This window comes from Passer montanus, unplaced genomic scaffold (genome assembly GCF_014805655.1).
Source record: "Passer montanus isolate IOZ18808 unplaced genomic scaffold, ASM1480565v1 scaffold2, whole genome shotgun sequence".
Taxonomy (NCBI): Eukaryota; Metazoa; Chordata; class Aves; order Passeriformes; family Passeridae; genus Passer; species Passer montanus.
In genome coordinates this window covers 8,415,609-8,437,321 of record NW_024366591.1, presented here as the reverse complement: position 1 = coordinate 8,437,321, position 21,713 = coordinate 8,415,609, and the positions used below count along the sequence as shown (strand labels likewise).

The 21,713-nt window shown below is 34.1% G+C and overlaps 1 protein-coding gene across 3 annotated transcripts in view; it reads left to right on the top strand.

Moving 5' to 3' along the window:
- SIPA1L2 (signal induced proliferation associated 1 like 2) overlaps positions 1-21,713 on the top strand; it is a 126,497-nt gene that overhangs the window by 61,939 nt on the left and 42,845 nt on the right. For all 3 annotated transcript variants that reach the window (XM_039707522.1, XM_039707521.1, XM_039707519.1), the window contains exons 5-9: positions 228-416; positions 5,279-5,453; positions 9,090-9,193; positions 15,426-15,583; positions 17,132-17,708. In XM_039707522.1, coding sequence (XP_039563456.1) covers positions 228-416; positions 5,279-5,453; positions 9,090-9,193; positions 15,426-15,583; positions 17,132-17,708 — 1,203 coding nt within the window. The remainder of the gene's footprint in view (positions 1-227; positions 417-5,278; positions 5,454-9,089; positions 9,194-15,425; positions 15,584-17,131; positions 17,709-21,713) is intronic.

Sequence of the window (21,713 nt, the reverse complement as noted above, 5' to 3'; positions counted from 1 at the left end):
TTATTAATTTCTTTAAGCAAAAAATGTATTTGTCACTTAGAAATTGAAAGCTTGTCTGTTCTTTTAAAGTTGTTTACTAACTTTTTTTACTGGTTAAAAAAATAAATCTGAGGATGTTTTTCTTTCTATTTCTTTTTTCTATGCTTTTGCTAAACCCTGAACTTTTTATATCAAGGTTTTAGATTATTAGAGCTAAAAATGTTTTGTGTGTTTTACCTTTACTGCAGCTTACTACACTTAGAGGAGCAATTTTAGAAGATGCTATACCATCCACTGCTCGTCATGGCACAGCAAGAGGTCTGCCTCTCAAAGAGGTGCTGGAATATGTAATACCAGAGCTGAGCATCCAGTGCCTGAGACAGGCTTCCAGCTCACCCAAAGTACCTGAGCAGCTGCTTAAACTGGATGAACAAGGGGTATGTAGCACATGGCCTTCTTCTTAAAGACTATTCCTTGGATAAATAGAAGAAAAAAGTTATTAAATATTTTGCAGACAGTGTTAATTAACATGGATCTGTAATGCAAGCCATCCCGTTTCTTTGTTTTAGAGAAACTTGCCTATTTTTCCACTGACAAAATTAGGTTTGCTTTTCTAAGCAAATACTTCTTAAAATACATTTCAGCTGAAGGAAATAAGTATTGGTCTATGGAGATTGTCTTTCAATGGCTGAGTGAAAGATTATTAAGTTTTAACATCAGTAAGAAGGGATTTTCACAATCTGTATTTGTACTTAAATATGTACAAATGTTGAATGCAAATGAAAATACATCTAACACTATTAGTATTGTGTGTGGGTAAGGAGGCAAAGCATGTTGTGTCTTAAGTCTCTGCATCTAAAATTTATGGGTTTTTTTGCAATACCATTTTATGATATGTATTTGTATTTTATCAATTTGGTGTATTCTCACTAGGATAGAATACTTCTGTATTCATAGAACTGAAATAGTGATTGAGACTACTGAATTAACTGCATGGTAATAAAATATTCGAATGGCTTAAATTTTGAGAGAAAATGGTAAGGTCTATTAGGTTCAATAAAAGTGAATCTGCTTCATTCAAAGCTAGTAGTTAAATGTATGGTTTCTGAATATTTTGTGAAGGACACACTTGTGATGGTTTTTAAAAAATGTTCATTTAAACTGAAGATTTTACTTTCTATGTGAAAGTCACTATTTATCTGTTGAAGTCCAATCTGATGATTGAATCAGTTGACTATGATGGTGCTGTAGTTAATTTTTTTATTGCTGACTCAGTTTTGAGTGTAGTGATGGCATCTAACATCAGTGGTGTCTATCAGAATTCCATGAGCCTGTAACAATTGCTTGAAACAAAGCACGTGGAGTCAGAGGAACAGAATTGGTATTTTTTGGATGGATTGTTAAGCTATCTTTTATATGTTAATTTTAGTACTTTTGTTCACATTGTTGTTTGAGGATGGTGTTGATTTTCCTAAATGTTGTTGTTTTCTGCTGTGTTTGTCAGTTTTTCTAGTAAAACAATACAGGGAAATCAGAGGAACTGAATTCTGAACCCAAGAGTTCCAAGAGTTCTGAACCCAAGAGTTCCTGATGTGCTCTTGCTCTCTGCTGTTTGAGCTTCAGAGTTAGGTTTATCTAGTAAATAATATTCACTTCAGAGGGGCAATATGTTCAAGGCAGTATTGAGTATGACTGCGTTTGATCTGATCTGAATATTTCTCAAACTCACTAACAGTATTTCCCAAAATCTGGAAATTGAGATTGTCCATTGAACTGACCAAAGAGGTTCTTTAATCATTTCCTCATTTGGAGAAACAGCAGTATATAGCACTTCCTTTTATTTTGTGTGATCAGTTTTGAAATTCAGTCTTATTATTAAATGGGCTGTCAGCTGACAAAATGTAATATTAATATATCTTACGTACCACTTACTACAAGGTAATTACTTGAACATAGACAGAAAGCTGTGCAAAGAACTGCCATGAGATCCATTTTTGGTTTTAATCCTCTTAGGTACTTAATGCATTCAGTTTATTAATCAAGTAAATACAAAAAGAGTTATGCTTGGCAAGTGAAGGTGATGACTGGTGGAAATATCATGAATTTAAAAAGATGGATTATGATCTGGAAGATTAGTACTGTCACCAGAGTGATATGAATTTTGTCTAATGGAGTATTAAATGTTTGCATATTTCCATAGCCAACTGAAGACTACTTTGATGTTTGATTTAATTCTCTACGTAGTTGATAATTTTTCTGTGAAATCTAATATGGATTATGTTTGAATATTTCCATAGCCAACTGAAGACTACTTTGATGTTTTGATTTAATTCTCTACCTAGTTGATAATTTTTCTGTGAAATTTAATATGGATTATAAAGGAAATATGTGGCTAAATTTTGTCTCTAAAAATGGCAGTAGAAACCAGTTCTAAAAAATAATTTGAATACCTTAAGAAATTGCCTTTTTCCCAATTTATTCTGCCATATGATGCTCATCATTAAATTCGGCTGTATATTTGCAAGAAAATTCAACATTTTATCTGCTACTGTTGTTTTTTTAAGCTTTCTCCAACTTCCCCTTAGTTTCCCTTTCAAATTTCTGTTAATGGTTGTTTATTGTATATGCTTTTTAGTTCCCCTTACATCTCTCTAGATATGCTCACTTCTCTCTAAGCTACAGGATAAAATTTAAAAAAAGACCAAAGAAATTACAATTGGTTGCAGTAACATTTAGTGGCAATTGTGTGTCTAATCTCTTTATGTTCCTTGGTAGTAAAGACTCTAAAATCATTACATAGTGAACGTCAACAAGTTGTTGTTATATGATAAATAATTTGTGCAATAATTTGACAGGATACCAAGATTCAGTAGTGAGTGATTCTGACAAGAACAGAATCATTTTGAGTGAGGAAGGACTGCTATGCATCTTCAATACATATTACCCAATTAGCTAAATGGGTTTAGCAGGTTTTTTTGTGCTGTCATGTTATTAAATTGTTCTCAGTGTGAAATATAACTAAATGAAAAATTTCTGAATTGGAAATAGTGAAATTGGAACCACATCTGCAATCATTTACTTTAAAATACTTGAATAAGCATGTGGTACCATTTCAAAACTGGCAAACTTTATCAGTTTTAAATATTCTGATACTTCTTCATGCCAGTTAAATGCATGACATAAGAAGATCCTGCCAAAGCTCTTTGAGTTATTTCTCTTTTAGGCACTGACATTCTAAACCTTGATCTCTGCTTCTGCACAGCTACCATGATCTTGGCTGGGAGTTCTTTTACTCTGATCTTCTAATATCATGGTTGTAAAGGGTTAGCACAGGGGAAGGAGGTTCAGATTACTGCAAATTAGCTTGCAGCTTGTTTAGCAATAGTGTTTTTTTATAGTATTGACTTTGTTCAGAATTGTATAGCGTCCACAGTGCTTGTCAGTCCACAAAGTCAAATCCCAGGATTATTCATGTCTTGGGCTGGTTTGTCTCAGATCCTCATTTTCAATGTGTCTTATCTCAATGTTTAAACTGTGAGATGCTGGATTGTTCTTTAAGATAGGTGTGTACTTCACTCCTGTTTGGAATACTATTGATATTGATGAACAAATGCAGGAATGACTGGCATCTGTAGAATGGAGAAGTGTGACTAGGCCAAATATTTTGCCCAGGTGCCTCCTTACTCTTAGTTCTTGTCCCTATTTTTGGTGGCTCCATTTAGCATTTAACTTCTCTACTTGTCAATTCTAGTGTGAAGTCAAGGAAATCGACCTAAATTCCCTGTGGTTTAAGTTAAACTGTTGGACACAGGGCTGGTATAGAGGTGACAGTGTGGTCACCATCATTTAAAGTCCCCTGGGATGTGTCAAGTAACAGCACTGCTTCCTGATAGCTAATGTTTGTTTGACCATTTATTTTGCAGTTTCCTTCATGAATTGTTCATGCTAGCTTTCTGCTGAATAAAATAGTCACCAGTAATCTGGAACCTTTTGTTAAATACCTAACTCTCTTTGAAATGGGGATCAAAGAAGCACTCTGGATGGGGATAGCACTTAATGCCAGTCAAAAGGAAATTTCAGGAGTGAACTAGTAGCTCCAGATTTCACTGGTCTGACTTGGGCAGCTCCTACAGTGCATCCATAACCCAGAATCCCCTTTTATCTCAGATGGTCGTCTATCCTGTGCCATATCAAATTACATCTTCTGTGTTCTAGGCTGGCCAGGTGAAACCTTATTCCTTATTCTTATCCTTCTCTCCTAACTGCTCTCTGATCAATGGCATTCTTCCAGGGCAGGTTCCACAGGAGCTCACCCCCACACAAAGCCTTTATCTCCATAGGACTAAGGGGAGGCAGGCTGTCTTGTCACCTTTGCTCTAACAGAAACACATCCAGCCTTTGCATAACAGGCATTCTGGACACTAATCCTGAAGTTTGATTAAGAGAGGTCTACAGCTGGAGAGTTGATTTGAGTCATGAATATAGATAAGTGTCTGAAGGGAATCGGGTGTGACTGATGGTCTCTGTCAATTTGTGAAGTGCTGGAGGGTGTTGGTTAAGAATAATAGGACTGATCCATCCACGTGGAGGTTTCCTCTTTGTCAGCTTAAGTGTGCATAAAAGCTAAGAGGAAAACTATCTGCTCAAGAAGTAATGATCTTTCTTTATACCTAATGTCTTAAAGTTTTTGTACTTTATCTTGAATAGATATGATTTATTTGTGTTCCATAACTGAGAATCTCTTTAGTAAAACTATTTGACTGCAATCTAATTTCTTGTTTTAAGTATACTTTTAAAAATGGGAAATAGTTTTTAACAGTGCGTGTTTTTATGAAGATTACATAATAGGAATGATTGTTCAAAGGGGCTATTTTAACTGAACTAGAGTGAGCTTTAAAGGATAAAAATGAGGGACAATAAACTCACCTTCTTTTAAATCCGAGAAAAAAAGACAAATATACAAATATTTCCAATTAAATTTTTCATACCGTAGCATGAAGTAGAGTGTGCTTCTATAGATAACAAAGTGAAAAGTCTTTGTACTGCTTTTATCTGTGTTTGAATAGTGCCAATCCAGTTTTCTTTCAAGAATTGGAGGGTGTCTTTTGTGGATTTTTTCTTTTTTGTTTTCATCCTATGGTGACTTAATTTCCCAAATCAGAACACTTATTTTTTAATTTTCAGATGTCTTCTGTCAGGGGTTATAAGAGTGTTATATTTTAATTGTTAATATTTATTCTACTATTGACTTTTATTTGCTTCTGTAAATTTTCCTTTTTTATTTAATTTTTAATTTCAGCTGAGTTTTCAACATAAGATTGGTATCCTTTACTGCAAAGCAGGCCAAAGCACAGAAGAAGAAATGTATAACAACGAGATGGCAGGACCAGCTTTTGAAGAGTTCCTTGATCTACTGGGCCAGAGAGTACGGCTAAAAGGATTCAGTAAATACAGGGCTCAGCTAGATAATAAAAGTAAGTTATGTTTCAAGCTATGGGAGAAAGGGTACTGATCCAGTTGATCTTCTGCAAATTATGTTATCTTTTCCTGCTCTTGACTTTGGGTTTTGAATAGTAGGATTATATGGTAATTGAGGAAGATGAAGCATACGGTAAGAACATGTATCAAACCTTTTCTGAAAGATCATTTACTTTTTCTGTGGCATTAGCAGAACTGAAAATCAAAGCAATTTATTTCATTTGTTTTCATTTAGTTAAAATCATACTACATGAGTAATATTTCCCCAGGCACACTTTAACATCTTATTCTTTCAAAGGCAATAAAAATATATGTATTTCAAAATATAGAGCAATTTCCCTTATTTCAGCTAAACATACATGCTTACTTTTACCCAGCACACACAAGCAGTCGTTTCCTGGTTTCTCACACATGCACAGCAAGCATATCCCCATTTGTCAACTGATAATTTTTAATCTGCCTCACTGCTGTAGTCAGTACTGTCTTTTCCTTGGGTCTTTTCAGTTGCCTAAGTACAGTAGTATAAAAATTTAATTGTGCAAATTGGTTGGATTTTGTAGCAAAATAGGAACTGAAGTACTGCTGTTTAAAAAAGTCAATGATAAGTTAAGACACTTCTTTATTAGTACTGTTTTTACTGCCCTTAAATTTAACTTAAATTAATTCTTAATGATGTTTTAACAGGATTTTGACAGCTGATCATATGAGCTGTGATCTAAGGATATCTAGTTATTAATCTACTTCATTTTAACATAGTGTCAACCTAGTATAAGCACCACATTTATTTCCAATAATGTTATTGCCTTTTTGCTTAAATCCATGCTAGTTTCCCTTTAATAATTTGAGCTTTTTAGAGACTATTTCAGTACAGAATAATAACAAATAATTTTTCAAATTATTTTTTAGAAATACATATTAACATGCTGGGGATGTCAGACTTGTGAAGTGAATTGATAAATAGGGCTGAAAAATCGAAAGGAGTAAGGGGTGTTCGGGTTTTCTTTTTTTTCCCCAATCAGAGCATGACTGAATGTCACCTAGTAAATTGTATATATGACAATATATGCTGGTCTGTCAGCAAATTCAGTTTCTGTAATCGCTGTGCTTCAGTATGAGCTTACATTGCTGATCAGCATTGTGTAGCTATCAGTCAGTAACGTGATTTCAATGTTTTACACAGGCTGTGTGCCATTAACTATATTGTCCTGTCAGAGTGTATCCTCATAGTTTGCAACAGGCAAAATGGAATTAAGAATTCAAAAAGATAGTCTTTAATATTATATTAAATGTAAAGTACTGGCTTAAGTATCACATTTTTATTATACTTGTTTTTAAATATAACAATGTATTACTGTGTGTTGTATTTAGACTTTGATTATACATAGTTCTGACTGCCTGCAGGTTCAGAGAAGTGTAATAATGTAGTGTCTGAGAGCTGTATTTTTTGTAGACACAGTATTTCAGTAAAAAATCTTGCTTAGTTCTTATAGGAGTAAAATTTATTAAGTTTTTATATTCTCAAATGCTTGACTAGCTGTGAAGTTTTTCTCTAAAAATTTCTCTTTTTAGAATTTGTTTGTTTTAAAAAATTGTTTATTTAGTATTTGGGTAAGTGATTGGTCCATTTCTTATGTAAGAGAGAAAGTAGAATGACTTAAAGGGTTGCCCTGTCTGGCAAATAAGCCCCTACCTCTTGTGTGCTCACGACCCTGCAGTTTGTGAGTCGAGATTAAGGGAGTTCAATGAGTGAAGGGAAGAAAGGAAGAATAACACCCCCAAAAAAACCTCCCAAACAAACAAAAACTCCAAAACAAACAACAAAAAACCCATCAATCAACAATGAAAGCACAACCCACCACTACATCAATCAGGCATTAATACAACTGATGCAAAGGCAATCACTCTGTACCTGCCGTGAGCTGACTGATGCCCAGCCCTTCTCTGAGCAACAACTACCATGAAAGAACTCTCCCTGCTCCAATTTTCCTGCAGAGCATGACTTTATAGGGCATGGGGTATGTTTTTGATCCATTTGATTGGCTGTCTCCTCCCAAGCCCGTGGCCAGCCCAGCACAATTCCCGGGATGGGAGACAGTGTGGGGCAGAGCGGTGTTGGTGCTGTGCGGGCACTGTTGAGCCATAGCTGAACCATCGGTGTGCTACCAGCACTGCTTTGGTCACACAGGCAGCACACAGCACCACGTGGGCTGCTATGAGGAATTATAGCTGCATCCAAGCCAGACCCAGTGCAAATGTTCAGAACATATGGAATGTATTAACTATAAATTCTCTTCTGCCCTTCTTTACTGCAGTTTTAGTGGCATGCAGTTCCAAACTGTGAGATAAAGAAATAAGAAAATTAAATGAAACTGTACCAATTCAATACTATATAGTTTGTTCAGTAGATGTTTTAAAACATATCAGTCTACTGGAAACGAGATAAAATGTTTTGTTGTTGGAACATATTTTCTTTTTCTATCTCTTCAAAACTGTCTTTCTAAAATGCCACTGAAAGGTTATAATGGAATTCAAATTTCTGCTAAGATTTTGAAATAGAAGAGTGCAATAAGGTTTCCTTCTTTTAGCAACATTCAAGTAACAGACTTCAGTTGAAATTATGCTTTTTTATTTCTTATGCAACTACAATACTGTAATCTGTGTTTAATAAATTAAGTTAATTTAATTATCATACAGGCATAACTGATACACCTAGCACAATCACATATGAATGTGCTCCTAATTGTATACACACAAATATTTTTAGATTTAAGGCTGCAGATAAAGATGTGTATGTTTATATAAATTTATATACTTTTAACAGGAGAACTAACATGGCAAATTGATTTCTTTTTGGAATATAATTACTATTCAAAAGAGATCAAAACTCCAAAACCTTAAACAGTGTGTTAAAGAGTGTACTGGAGAATATTTATTGCTGTAGATAACATAAAATTATATTAAAAATAAGTGAACTTGGAAAAAGAGAAGAAAAATTGGCATTTTCTTGACTCAATAGAGTGTTCATTAGAGTTAAAGCTTAAACTTTCTTAAAAGTTCAATTGAAACTCATTTACATGAGTAAATGATGTAAACATCACAAAATGCTAACTATTAATAAACTTTCTAAATAAAAGAAAATGTTAATTCATATAATAAATTTATTTAAATAATTTTAAAAATATATATATTATGCACATGTTTTATGTTTAAAAAATGTCTGATCTGCAACATGTGTTTTGATGTTAGGTTTGAAATAGCCAGTTCACTTTTGGTAAAGTATGGGTTTAGTCAATTGTCCTTATTATTGTTGAAATCAAAGAAATACATGTTCTATAAAGCTACACTGAAGTAGTGTAGTGTTTTGTTTTTATCGTGATATACCAATATATTTAAAATTAGTTTATTTAGGTCTCAGAGACAGCAAACTCTTTGGGTTTTTTTCTGCAGGACCCCTCTATGTCCATAATACAAAAATAAAGACTAGGTTTTTGGCTGATGGAAACTGGTTTTGTTCAATTGTAAAAAATACATAAGTTGTTAAAATAGATTTAAATCACAGCATGCAGAATGGTGTCCTGAAAAGTAGTGTGAATGTTTTAATTTACTGACCTTGTGATGAAATTAATTTTCAGCTGATTCAACAGGAACTCATTCCCTCTATACTACCTATAAAGATTATGAATTAATGTTTCATGTATCAACAATGCTTCCATACATGCCCAGTAACAGGCAACAGGTATGTCTTTTTAGCTTTTCATTGTAATTTTGTAATATAAATGTCTGACATTGAGTGTTGGTGTTTTTTAATAGTATTGCTTGAAATTGGAATTGTTTTAAAAGAAGTATGACTCAATTATATTTATTTTCTTGAAATATTGTAATAAGTTAGAAGTCTTATAAGATTTTTATTATATATAATTCAGGAACTTATCCCATGTACCCTATTTCATTATATTATTGAAAGGCAGTATTGCCTCTGGTGAATATGTTTTTTCAGTTTGGCCTGAATTTACATCTTATGTATGTTTTAAACATTGAATGGAATGAATCTTGAAAATAGTCTTCTGGTTAAAGTATGCATGAAAAAAAAAATTAAAACTATTCCACTTAATAATTATATTACACATCTTGAAATGTTTATTAATGTGGGAGGTTAGTAATAGTTTTTAACTATATCCTTCAAGGTGTCTGTGAAAACAGAAAATTGCAGTATATTTTTCTTATTTCTAGATAATTCCCTTTGCTTATATAATAATTCAGAGTGTCTTCAAAGCATTAAGGATGGCTAAAAAACAGCACAGCATCCAAAGTGTGCAGTGCACCAGTAAGGTTACTCTGTCTTGCCTGTCTAAGATATTTCTTGTGACTTAATTAAACGTACAAGCACATTTGGTATAATATATCAGATTTAAGGCTTAAAAGAAAAGTGCAAGAATTGCTCATAGATCAGACCTATGGTAGTTTGTAACTTTCTGTGCTGTTACTCTGTGTTCTTTCAGAAGTAAGTGTTGATTTATGTAGTTAGTTTTGGAACATTCTGGCCTTGCCATGCAAGTTACAATCATCTCAGCCATTGTGGAAGGTTGTCATGAAATAAGGATGATATCTCACTTTGGTTTTGAACAGCTCACAAAAGATGCTTACTACTTGATTGTTGAACCATATGGGAGTTGTATCTTTCATGTCTATCCTATCAATAGGTCTTTTGTGAGCAGGAAGGGATGTGTCAAGGCAGCAGGAAAAAGATAAAATAAAAGTACTGAATTTTTTCAGAAGGGATAAATAAAAATAACAATATTTTACTGTTACAACAAGAAAGTATAGTATGTTATGTGTTTTAAATAATCAGTGCATAGAGCTCTGAACAGTTTGAAAAGCTGTTTCAAGTGAACAGTTAAGACATTACACTTAGTATTTAGATGTGGTTAAAAAAAAACTAAATTAGGAATCAAAAGACAAACTTTTCACCATATGAATAACATAAAGTTTAGATGACTCACTTCCTAAAATGTGTGGCTTTCTGGAGACAGAATGTTCATCAGACACTCAACCGTGACATAGCTGGTAATCAAGGGATTGGATCTTCATCGCTGATTTCAGATTGTTCTGCTTCTCTAAACTTTCAGTTGCATCTTATTACAAAACAGGTTAATTTAGTAAATGCACTAGGAGTTGTTCTCTCTGTATTCAGTCTAACAATCTTAGACTGGAAATGTATGTAAATATGGAAAACGGTACCTTATTAAGATGATATAGTACACTGAATGAGCTTGCCTTAAAAGAATAAAATTAATATTTTCATAGCAAATCACAGGCACTGACAGTAAATATGGCCTTACTTGGAGTTTATTACTTTTGTTGTCTTTCGTGAATTTTCCTTGTTCGTGAGAACAGGATATCCTCTTGCCATGATCCACTTATTTTCATAGTTTTTTGCTGTTTGTCTGTGAGCTTCACTGCTGTGTTGCCCAGCCACCCCCTTTACTGTCCTTTCACTTCTTCCTGTGCCTTCCTGTCATTCTTATGATCTCCTTATGTGTCTTTATAGTCAGGTGCTGATTCTTGTGTGCAGCAAAATCTTTCAATTTTAACTCCATGGTCTTCCTAGCAACAAGCTCCCCTTTCCACGGTGTTTTAGTAAGCTCTCATCATTGTCCCTTTAAAAGGTTCAATATTTAGCAGGAGCACTGTGTTGTTATTCGTGGCTTCCTTGAGATCAAAATAATGTGGCAGTTTTCCAAGTTCAAGCAGTATGCCTATCTGAAGACCCACCACATTATTTTTCAGGTGATGAGATCTATCAGTGTTTGCACAGCATGTACACTGTCTTAATGAAATGTGACAAGTGCACCCAAATTACTAGAATTTAGCCAGCCTTAATGTGCAAAACGGATTTATAATAACTGTTTATTTTTTTTCTCTTACTGTTTAGCTCCAAAATACATAATGAAGTCTCTTCAGGGTTTGGCTCACTGCATACCCAAGTAAGGGGAAGTTAGAGACCACGGTAAATTTCCTGTTAGGTTATGTTAGGGATGAAAGCCCCCATTCAATAGTTATTTTCTACTAGCTTATTATGTATGTACTGGCTGAGGTTGTTGCATCCTTTCCCCATGTCCCTTCTTTGGTAATGACTGGGCAAGGTATTCAGTCCCTCCTAATCCACGACGGTGACCTTCAGTGAGCAAGCACTGAGCCTTGCTTGTGTTCCAAATACCTGTGAGCCAAAAATAGGGCGCACCAGAACTGTTTGTTGCTTCTTCCAGGATATAACTGCGCCCTGCTTGGTCCCTGATCAGGACATCCCTCTAGTTTTAGAACCAGCAGGAGATCCAAAGAGCAAGGTAATTTTTATTTTGGCTGCAACATAGGCTGGGAACTTTCAAGTCAGCTGCTCCTTCCCTAGGATGGAGAAGACAACCAGCCCTGGTATGGCCAGTTCCTTTTCCTTTACTGGCCTTTTCTTCAAAGCAGTTCAAGGCTTTCCCCTTTAAACTTTACCTTTGCAATGTCCCTTTGTCCCCCAAATCATTCCCTTGCAAGTTTCCCACTCACACATTTGCAGTCTGCTTGTGTTCAAGTGATCAGACCCAATTAATCCAAATCTGTTCAAATAATCAGTTTTCACCTGGTTTTATAAAAACTTGAAAATGAAACAGATATGCAATAACAAAATAAGCTTGTAGCATTTACCTACTGTTAAAATAATTGGGTAACAAGACCTAAGGTTATACCAGACTCAGTTTACCATTCATTTCTGATTTTGGTACTGGCTAACAAACCAAATTGAATATAAAACTTTTGAAATCACTTATTTTAGAAATGTACTAAAATAAGTTTGGAGATTTTCTTATTTGACTCTTAACACTTCATAATTTAATAGGATCAAAAGCATATTTCACTGCTGTTTCAACAAGAATTCCTTGTTGTTTTGCGGTTTGACAAAGCAATAAATCCTACTGAAGTGGGTAGTTTTTTAAGGCTGAGCACAAGCTGTTAATATGCTAAGTTTTAAGACAGTTTTTTCCTTCAGAGATGCATATCTGAAAATTAAGAATTGAGTCACTAAAATATGAGAATAAATATAATAGCTATCATATAGTGCAAATCGTTTTGATCTAATGGATTCTGCTTTTCTAACATATTTTCCTAACTGGATTCTCCTTTGTGTGTCTTGTATTCTTACATTACACTTCACTGATTTCCTTTTGGCTGCCTATCATACTTGATTAGGTTTATTTTCAAATTCTAACATGACAATGATTCCTCCTTACTGCAAGTAATTCTCTGTAATCTCTGCACCCAATTGAGAGTTCCTGTCAACATCAATGCTCAACACTGGCATGAGATTCTTTAGAGTATGTTAGAAAGGCAGATTAAAAAAATATAATTTTACAACATCCAAAAGCCCCCAAACCTGAGCAGACCTCAAAATGGGAGAGGAAGGGGAAACTGAGAACCTGAAAGGAACACCCAAATAAACTAGGAGGTAAAAGCTGAGAGAAAAATCTAGGCTAAAAATAGAAACTAGAAAAGGGTTTCTTATAGATTATTTTGCTGAGTTCCAGTTTCCTTCAATTCCTTTTTCATTTTCAGTATGCTATCCTTATCTCCCATTTCCCAGAGAGGTATGTGTTCCCTCCTTCTTCTCCATTCAATACTTTATTCTTTTCCTGTTCCTTTATCCTATCCAGAGCACTTCTTTCCGTGTTCCAGATCACCCCAGTTTAATTCTCCCCCCTTTAGAAGTTCTTTGCATTGTGATCCTCTGTGCACAGCCACAACGGTGCTTTGCCTTTTGCATTGTGTTGAAGTTGACTGACCACTTATGCATGATAACTATTTATAAGTGTTACATTGGTTTTATTTTAAACTGAAGGAGTCACTAAGATCTCTACAGTCTTGGTAAGGTTCTTAAAAATAATGACCTGTCTTCCTATTTCTTTTTTTGTGCCTTGTAGAGGTTTCCACCCTTGAAAAATATCCTAGGGGTAGGATATGGGAACTGCCATACTTTTAAAAAGTCTTAGCTAGTAAAATTTCAAACATTTCTAAAACTTACCTTCAATTAAGTGAATGCTGTTCTTGTTTATGCTATGTATGATGGCAGGCAGAGCATCCTAAAGGGGTCTACAAAAGCAGAAAATATTTTTGAAAGCAGTGATTATTTTGAAAAATAAATATACCTTTAAAGAGGATTGTATTGTCATTTTTATAATTTACTCTATGGAAATGTATAGGCATGAACCACTGTAGCAAGAACAAGTAATTAGGCACTTAGTGGTACAACACGGGCAGAAATTAATCACCTTGTACCTCATAATTGGAAGGTTGCTTGCAAATGTAACTGAGTTGTAAATTCCAACCTGTGAGATAGTAATAACTTCTAAACATTAACTTGTGCTGCCCTATTATGATCTAATTGTATGGCTCACTAGATGAACAAATTAAAGTATATCTGACACACTTAGTTCTGTGATCAGTTCCTCAAAGTGTGGTTCTGTATGCAACAGTGTGCATCTTAAATGGCTCAAATAACCAGTTGCTTTCATTTTAGTCTTAGAAACCTGAGAACTTGACTGAGCCACACAACTTACCAAATACTTTTTTCTGTTCCTATGTCTGTTTTCAAGTTTCGTAAGAAGTCTTATTTCTTTATCCGTGTTTGGGATTTTGATTATGTTTAAAATAATATAGATGTCCTTAGTGCTTTAAAGTTGTGGCTTTGGCCCTTCTGATTACCTTCAGAATATCATCCTTTATGGTTTTTTTTAGAGTTATAAAGAAACAGACATCGGTTCTAGGCTTTCGCATGTGCAACTTTACTTTTTGTTGTTGGGAGCTGAAATACTAACTTTTAGTAGAACTGGGAAAATGCAACAAAATACTCTTATTAGAAAGATTATTTTCTGTGATATCACTTTCGTAGAGAAATTTTTACTTGCTCTGTCATTAAGTTTCCAAGTAAATTTATTCTTAAATCCTTTTTGGTTACGTATGAACTAAGGTACAGCTATCAGTGTCTTTATGCTATTAGTTGACAATGCAAGATCTTTGGCAGACTTTGGGTAAATATTTTAAATGTAGCACCTAGCAGACTGCTTTTTTTGTCTGTTAATATACAAAAATTGAAAGTTAGAATATTCTTTCATTAAGAAAGTGAGCATCATTTTACTGTTATTTTGTTGCGTTTTTTGGGAAGAAAGAGTAGCAGTCCCTCATTGGGGATATGTTTTTTAATTTTTACTAAATTTTAGCCTATAACAATGATTTAGTAGTTTAAATTAGCCCTTAAATATATTTTGATGATAAAAGCTACCAATTACAAGAACAAATTTTTAATTTAAGTGTTCCTAATAGCTGTTGTTTCTCCATGAGTCTTGGTTCTGTTCCTCAAATATGCACTTGTTAATATTTGTGATGGATGTTCATGATAATATTTTGTTCTAAATTAAGATCATAATATTAAGGACAATATTTAATAGAGTTGCAACATGGAAAAGAAAGTTTTACTGAGACATAAAAGCAATATTATATTTTTAATGTAGAGACAAATATTACACTATAAAGATGGAATGTATGTACGGTTTTCTGGATAATGAGAAATGTCAAGTGATGCAACACTTTTCTATTACTGAAGTGATGCACTAGTAAGAATAAGAGAAATATATTTTTCTTGTAGAGTAAAATATAAATGAGCAGAAACTATGGAGAACTAGTGTGAAGATGTGAGAAAATTCACTAGTACTTTTGTGAACTTAGCCTAATTTCCTTTCCCTATATGTTTGCAGTTCTGATATCCTTTACATGTTGTTCTCCATGATGCAATAAAAGTTATTTCTGAAAAATTATGCTTTATTTGTATTGGTTCAGCTTGTTTGGGGTTTTTTTTTCCTGAGATGATGAATTTATTATTTTATTTATTTACTTTTTAACAACTAATTTTTCAATGCATGTTTCTTGTCTAGCTGCTAAGGAAAAGGCATATAGGAAATGACATAGTTACCATTGTCTTCCAAGAGCCAGGAGCACTTCCTTTTACTCCAAAAAATATTCGTTCCCACTTTCAACATGTATTTGTCATTGTCAAAGTGCATAATCCATGCACTGAAAATGTGTGTTATAGGTGAGTAGAGCCTTATAATTATATAAGTTTGTTACTAAGACTACAATGCAACTGTGTTTTCTAGATATTCTGTATTTCTTATAGATATTATGTGCTCGATTTTAAAATTTCTGCAGCACTTCCTGTGAATCTGAAACCCCAGTGTCTCCCTTGCACACATCTAGAGTTATGGAGCACGGTTTGTAGACTCAAAGGAGTACGTGCAGAACTCCATGTTGCTGATTTATGGCCACAAAATGGGGATATAACAAGTTAGTGAAAATAAGATTTGCAGACAAGCAATAGAAATGAATTTAGAATTTTTATTGCACGTTTCCTCTTTTTAAAGAAAGTGATTTAAAGTATTTTGGAAGGTCCTTTAACCTGTATGAATCCCTGCATATGACAATATGATGAGTCATAGCCTCTAAACACATAAATGAAGACTTTTGGAGAATGGAAAAAAATCATAAATTTCAGATGATTTTAACTCTCACATTTAAGTCACTTCATAATGAATTTTAACAGAGTAACAAAGGTGGAAACACATTTGTGAATTGATTGGTAATTGTGCAAATAGTGATAAAGACATGAAGCATAATTACAGAGGTTTATTTATAAATGTCATTTATTCATTGTTTAGAATGAAATTAAAATACATTGTGAGGGTGGGTCATATTATTGTCTTTTAGTAGTCTACTAGAACTTAAACTATCTTTTAGGACTTGATTTCGTTTCAGTAAATGTTTTGTGTTGATTAATACATGACATTTCCTAAGTTATATTTTCCTTTCTATTAAACTTTATCTGTCATCCCAAATTTGACTGTATTTCAGCCAAATAAATAATATTTATACCTACTGTGTACTTTAGTTTGAAATTATTTTTCAGTTGAAATATATTACGTATGTATCAATCAATTAGAGGTATAATTGTATCAATTAGGAAATATTCCTATTTTTCTTACATTTGGCTGTGAACTGTCTAGATCAAGAATTGTGTTTTCCAATTTTATGAGCATAGAGTAGGCAGATTATACAGGTGGAGAATGCTCAATTATAGTCACATTTGGCACCAATATTTTTCATTGAGTTCACACTTCATTGTAGTAGAAAATTTGAGGATAAAAATTTCTGGTTTTATATTTCTTTTTTTTCTTTATATTTCTTAGTTTTAAGATGATGCAACTGAGTGACAGCTGAAAATTATAGACTTACATAAAAATAATTTAAAAAAATAGTTCTCTCATTTATTTCTCACAATTAATTTTAATATTTATTACATTCAGGAAAGGAGACGTTGACACCCTAAGAAGTTATCTTTGATAGTTTTTGTTTTAGCAAGATACCTTCATAATGTCCTTTATATATTTAAAAGAAGAAAGCCATTCTAAAACAGACAATCAGTTTTCTTTGATGTGTCTGAAATGTCTGCAAATTGGCATGTCAAAGCTGTACTTAATTGTGTAAATGGATTGCAGAGATCACAGTTCTGCTTATCATCTGATTTTTATTTGTTTTTAGGGAATTAATCATTTTGTTGGTTGTTTTTTTTCTTTGCTGTTTCCAGTGTTGGTGTTTCACGATCAAAAGATGTTCCCTCATTTGGTCCACCCATTCCCAAAGGAGTAACTTTCCCCAAGTCTGCAGTCTTTAGGGACTTCCTTTTAGCCAAAGTTATTAATGCTGAAAATGCAGCGCATAAGTCGGAAAAATTTCGAGCCATGGCCACAAGGACACGTCAAGAATACTTGAAAGATCTGGCAGAAAACTTTGTTACCACAGCTACAGTGGATACTTCAGCCAAGTTCAGCTTTATTACTTTAGGGGCAAAAAAGAAGGAAAAGGTTAAACCAAGGAAAGATGCACATCTATTCAGTGTTGGAGCGATTATGTGGAATGTGATTGCCCGAGATTTCGGCCAGTCTGCTGACATTGAATGTCTCCTCGGAATCTCCAATGAGTTTATCATGTTGATTGAAAAGGAATCAAAAAATGTTGTGTTTAACTGCTCCTGCAGAGATGTTATTGGATGGACATCTGGATTAATGAGCATCAAAATATTTTATGAAAGAGGAGAATGTATTCTTCTGTCTGCAGTAGATAATTGTGCTGAAGACATCAGAGAAATTGTTCAAAGACTTGAAGTAAGTGCAGTTTCTAAACTGGAATTCCAGTTTTTTAATGAACAGTTTTTCTACATCTCCTCTGAGATACAATTAAAAATGTTCTGTGTTTATAGGAGTGGTTTTGGTCTTCAGAGAGCATTACAAACAGTAATCTTCATAACAGCATGTGAGATAAATGTAATCAACCTGTTTTTCAGGGGTAAGGTTTCAGATACCATTAATCTGACTACTTGCCCAAGGCCATGGATGGTTCCAGTGTTGAAATCAGGACTGAAAAGCTTTTGACTTTTTTGAAAAGCTATACCTCTTGCTGTAGCCTGTTCTCAAATCACAGCCTTATAGGTAGAAATATAATAAATTTAAAAATAAATGAAATCTTAATATGAAAAATATTTTTTTCATAATAAACCATGAGAATATTAGCAGAAAATTTTATGTAAGTGCTTGCGCTGATTTGTTCCTCTGTACTGTGAAAGTGCAGGAAGTAAAGAAAACTACACTAACTAATGCCACTTTTAACAGCTGAAAGTTTTTCAGACACTTGATGGCCATGTCAGTACTGCTGTGCCAGTCCTGTAACTATTTCAGTCAGTCCAAAGGCAATGACAGTAACTCCAAGGTAAACGTGCTGATGCATCTAGTGGTGACACTTCACTCTTAGATCTTAATTTAAGTGATTTAGATGGTGTTAGGGGTTTTTTTTGTTGGAAGGCTCAGCACTGAAAAGAAAGAAATCTATCTGCTTACAGTTTTCACACTGGAACAGTTGGATTGCAGCTGGTGATTTAGGGCCTCTCTAGTACTGCAGTCTCATATAACATTGCCCAATATCATATTCTAAATAATAACTTACTTCCAAAGTACAATTGCTATTTCACTCTTCTTGCCATTGTTATATTATCCTTTTCTACTGAGGTCTTCAGTTTCACTTTCCTTAGGCAGATATTTCCCTTCTAGAAAACAGTGCTCCCATTAGGTCTTGTTAACCAAGCAATATAAATTTCTTAACACAAATGAAAAACAAGACTTTGACGTTCTAGTGAAAACTTCTGCTGTCATCAGTGACAATTTTTTTTATTTTGCTATTTTTCACTTACTTGGTTTTACAAAGCCTGGAAATAATCCATGTTGCTGAAGAGAGATTTTTAAGATTTGGTAATTAAAAACACAAAATGAAATGTTTATCTATGTTTACTACTTCCTCTTTGTTACAGCCAGATTTAAATAATGACAAATTAGTTTTAAGCCTCAAATTTAGCATCAGTTCTTACTAAGGTTACCTGAATATTAACTTCAAGTATGAATTTCAATGAGCTCTGCCTGCCTTATCTTTCCCTGCTACCTATCCAACTTTCATACTAACTAAAAGAGTTAACTATCATTACTTGTTTTAAGGCATTTTTTGGCCCTGTTTCTTGCCTAATCTTTTTCTCATTTTCCCCTGATTCTTCCTCTCTTTTGAAAGCTGTATATTGATGTTATTTCCTGGTTGTTTTATAACATTAAATGCTTTCTACAGTCCTTAAATACATTTGGTATAGAACCATTAGAACCACTAAAAAGTATTTAAATCTCTGATGCCACACTTTATGTGCAAACTTTAAAAACCTTTCAAGTGACTCAGAACACAGCTGAGGTTAACAGCCATATGTGCCAGCAGATGCTAAACATGAAAGCTCAAATTGTGATGTAATATCAGTCTTCAATGACCAGATGATTAACCCTTTCAGTCATGATTAAAAGCATTTCTTAGAACTAATGAGTAGAACATTGCAATTGCTAAATGCAATTGCCAAATAAATAACTAGACTTTATTGCCTGTATTTAAATAATGCAGGTAAAAATGACACCTATCTGAATATCCAGATTAAGAAAAGGTGTAAAAAGCTGGCTGAGACCATGATTTTAGTTTGATCTCAAACAATTGGTCTAGGAGTGAAAAAAGAGCTGTGACTCGTCAGTCTAGACAAATTTGTATTTATGGGGGAGAGTATCTAGTTACAGAGAGTAGAAAAAGCAGCAAACTATAGATTGACTTGGAAGGTTGTGTTGGAAGGCAGGAAAAGCAGTGCTTTTGCGCTTTAGGATAACAGAGAATGGCAGGGTGATAAAAGATTAAATGCAAACACTGAATGGTTCTTTAGATAAGAATCTGAGTGGACAACATTTCCTTAGTATCCTGTATATTAAAGAAAACCCTCTTCATCTTCTTCATGGCACTTACAGGATCTCTGTCTTTTAACTTTATCTGTTTTAAGTGCTTTCAGAGAAGCCAGCTCTTAGTTCATTTGTGGCCACAAGATCTGTGAAGCTTCAGCTAAGTCAGCAGAATGCTGTGTTTTGAAGTGGAGCATCACTATGTTTAATGTGACGTTACTATGTAATATGCAGTGTTACCTTTTAGGGAATATACACTTGGGGAGGACTAGATCTCCTGGAATACTTTCTGTTGAGAATAGAAAAGTCTTTGGCAGGAATCTTTCTTATCTTTTAACTTTTGAATATTTAACTAACTTGAGGAGGAGATTTTGAGTGCTCTGCATTGGGGAAATACATATGCTTTGGCTGGTGCATTCATTTTGCAGTAGTCTATAATTGTGGCATAATGATAAAGACATGCCAATCCCCAAAAATGAACATTATGTAGCTTAATAAGAATAAAATTCCATCCCTCAGCTGGGCTCCTGACTGTAATAGCATGTTCTTCTTTTCACTGCATGACTAAATGTATATTTTCAAAACCTGTGATGGAAGTGTAGCTGACAAAGAGCTGAAAATTTCCTTTTCACTTATCTAGTTCACAAATTATGGATTTTTTTTTTCTTACTGAAATTTAGTTGTAAGAGAGCTAGGTTAACAGTATGTTAAAGTTTCCAGTATGCTATGTAGTTCTAATACTATATACAGAGTTATAAGCACAATAGAAAATTTTATTTTAAAAAGAAAGTTTCTAAACTACACTAAAACCTCAGAGCTCAGAAAAATTACAAAGGAAATAGCTGTTTTGTTTTTATTATGAAAACTCAGAACTTGACTGTGTAAACAAAGCCTCCTGAGTACATTTTAGACATCTCAATAATGACTTTCACATTTTAACTTTGAAACCTGCATCTTCAGAAGTAATTGGAAAGATTATGAATCAAAATGTCTGAGCAATAATTCTCAGAATATCTGATGCTTGCAACATCTCCCATATTTCACAGTTCCCAGAAGATTATCCCTTCATGAATGAGGGCTACTTGTATTTATTTACCTCACAGGTTAAAATCATAAGCACACACCAGATCAGCAAAGTTGAAATAACTCATAGGTTTGTGGCACTTTGTTCTCATGTGTGCAAATTCTGATTTTTTATTGCTGAGTGACAGATATCCATGTAGAAATATTCCATAAAGAAAATAGTGCTTTAACACTTACTAAGGTACCAAATCTCATGAGCTGTAAAGTCCCACTCCCTTCTCATGCACCCCTGAATCAGGTTAGGCCATTCTGCTGTGGCAAGCACACAATAAACTAGTAAGCTAGCCTGCCTGGATTCTGGCTCAAGCAGGCAATGGAGAGCAAGAGTGACTTTTCCAAAATAGCCTCCTGAATTAAATTCAAGCCATAAAACAACCTTTGCAGAGATCTGTCCTGTACAGCTGATAGTAAACCTTAGCCTCCTATCTATTTTAGTGATGCACACTAAATCCAGCCATAAACAGCATGAGGAACTGCACTTAACGTAGCACAGCCTTGGGAAGATCCCTGGATCTGTATTGTAATATATGCATCTCTAAAAGGCAGGTATTTGCCTTGGTGGAGTGTTTATGGGAGATTTTTGATCATGTTTCATAGTGCTAAAGTTTTTTTTCTAATTGAGCTAATGAAGCTAAATACATACTGGTTTTCTGACTCTGACAAAAGTCAAGGCTGGGGTAACTCAAACTTCCTTGTAATGCAGGCTAGAACTTTGTGTTCTGAGTGTGGTGCAGTATCCCAGCTTACAGGCTGTTGTATGATTATGATTTACATGGCAAAACT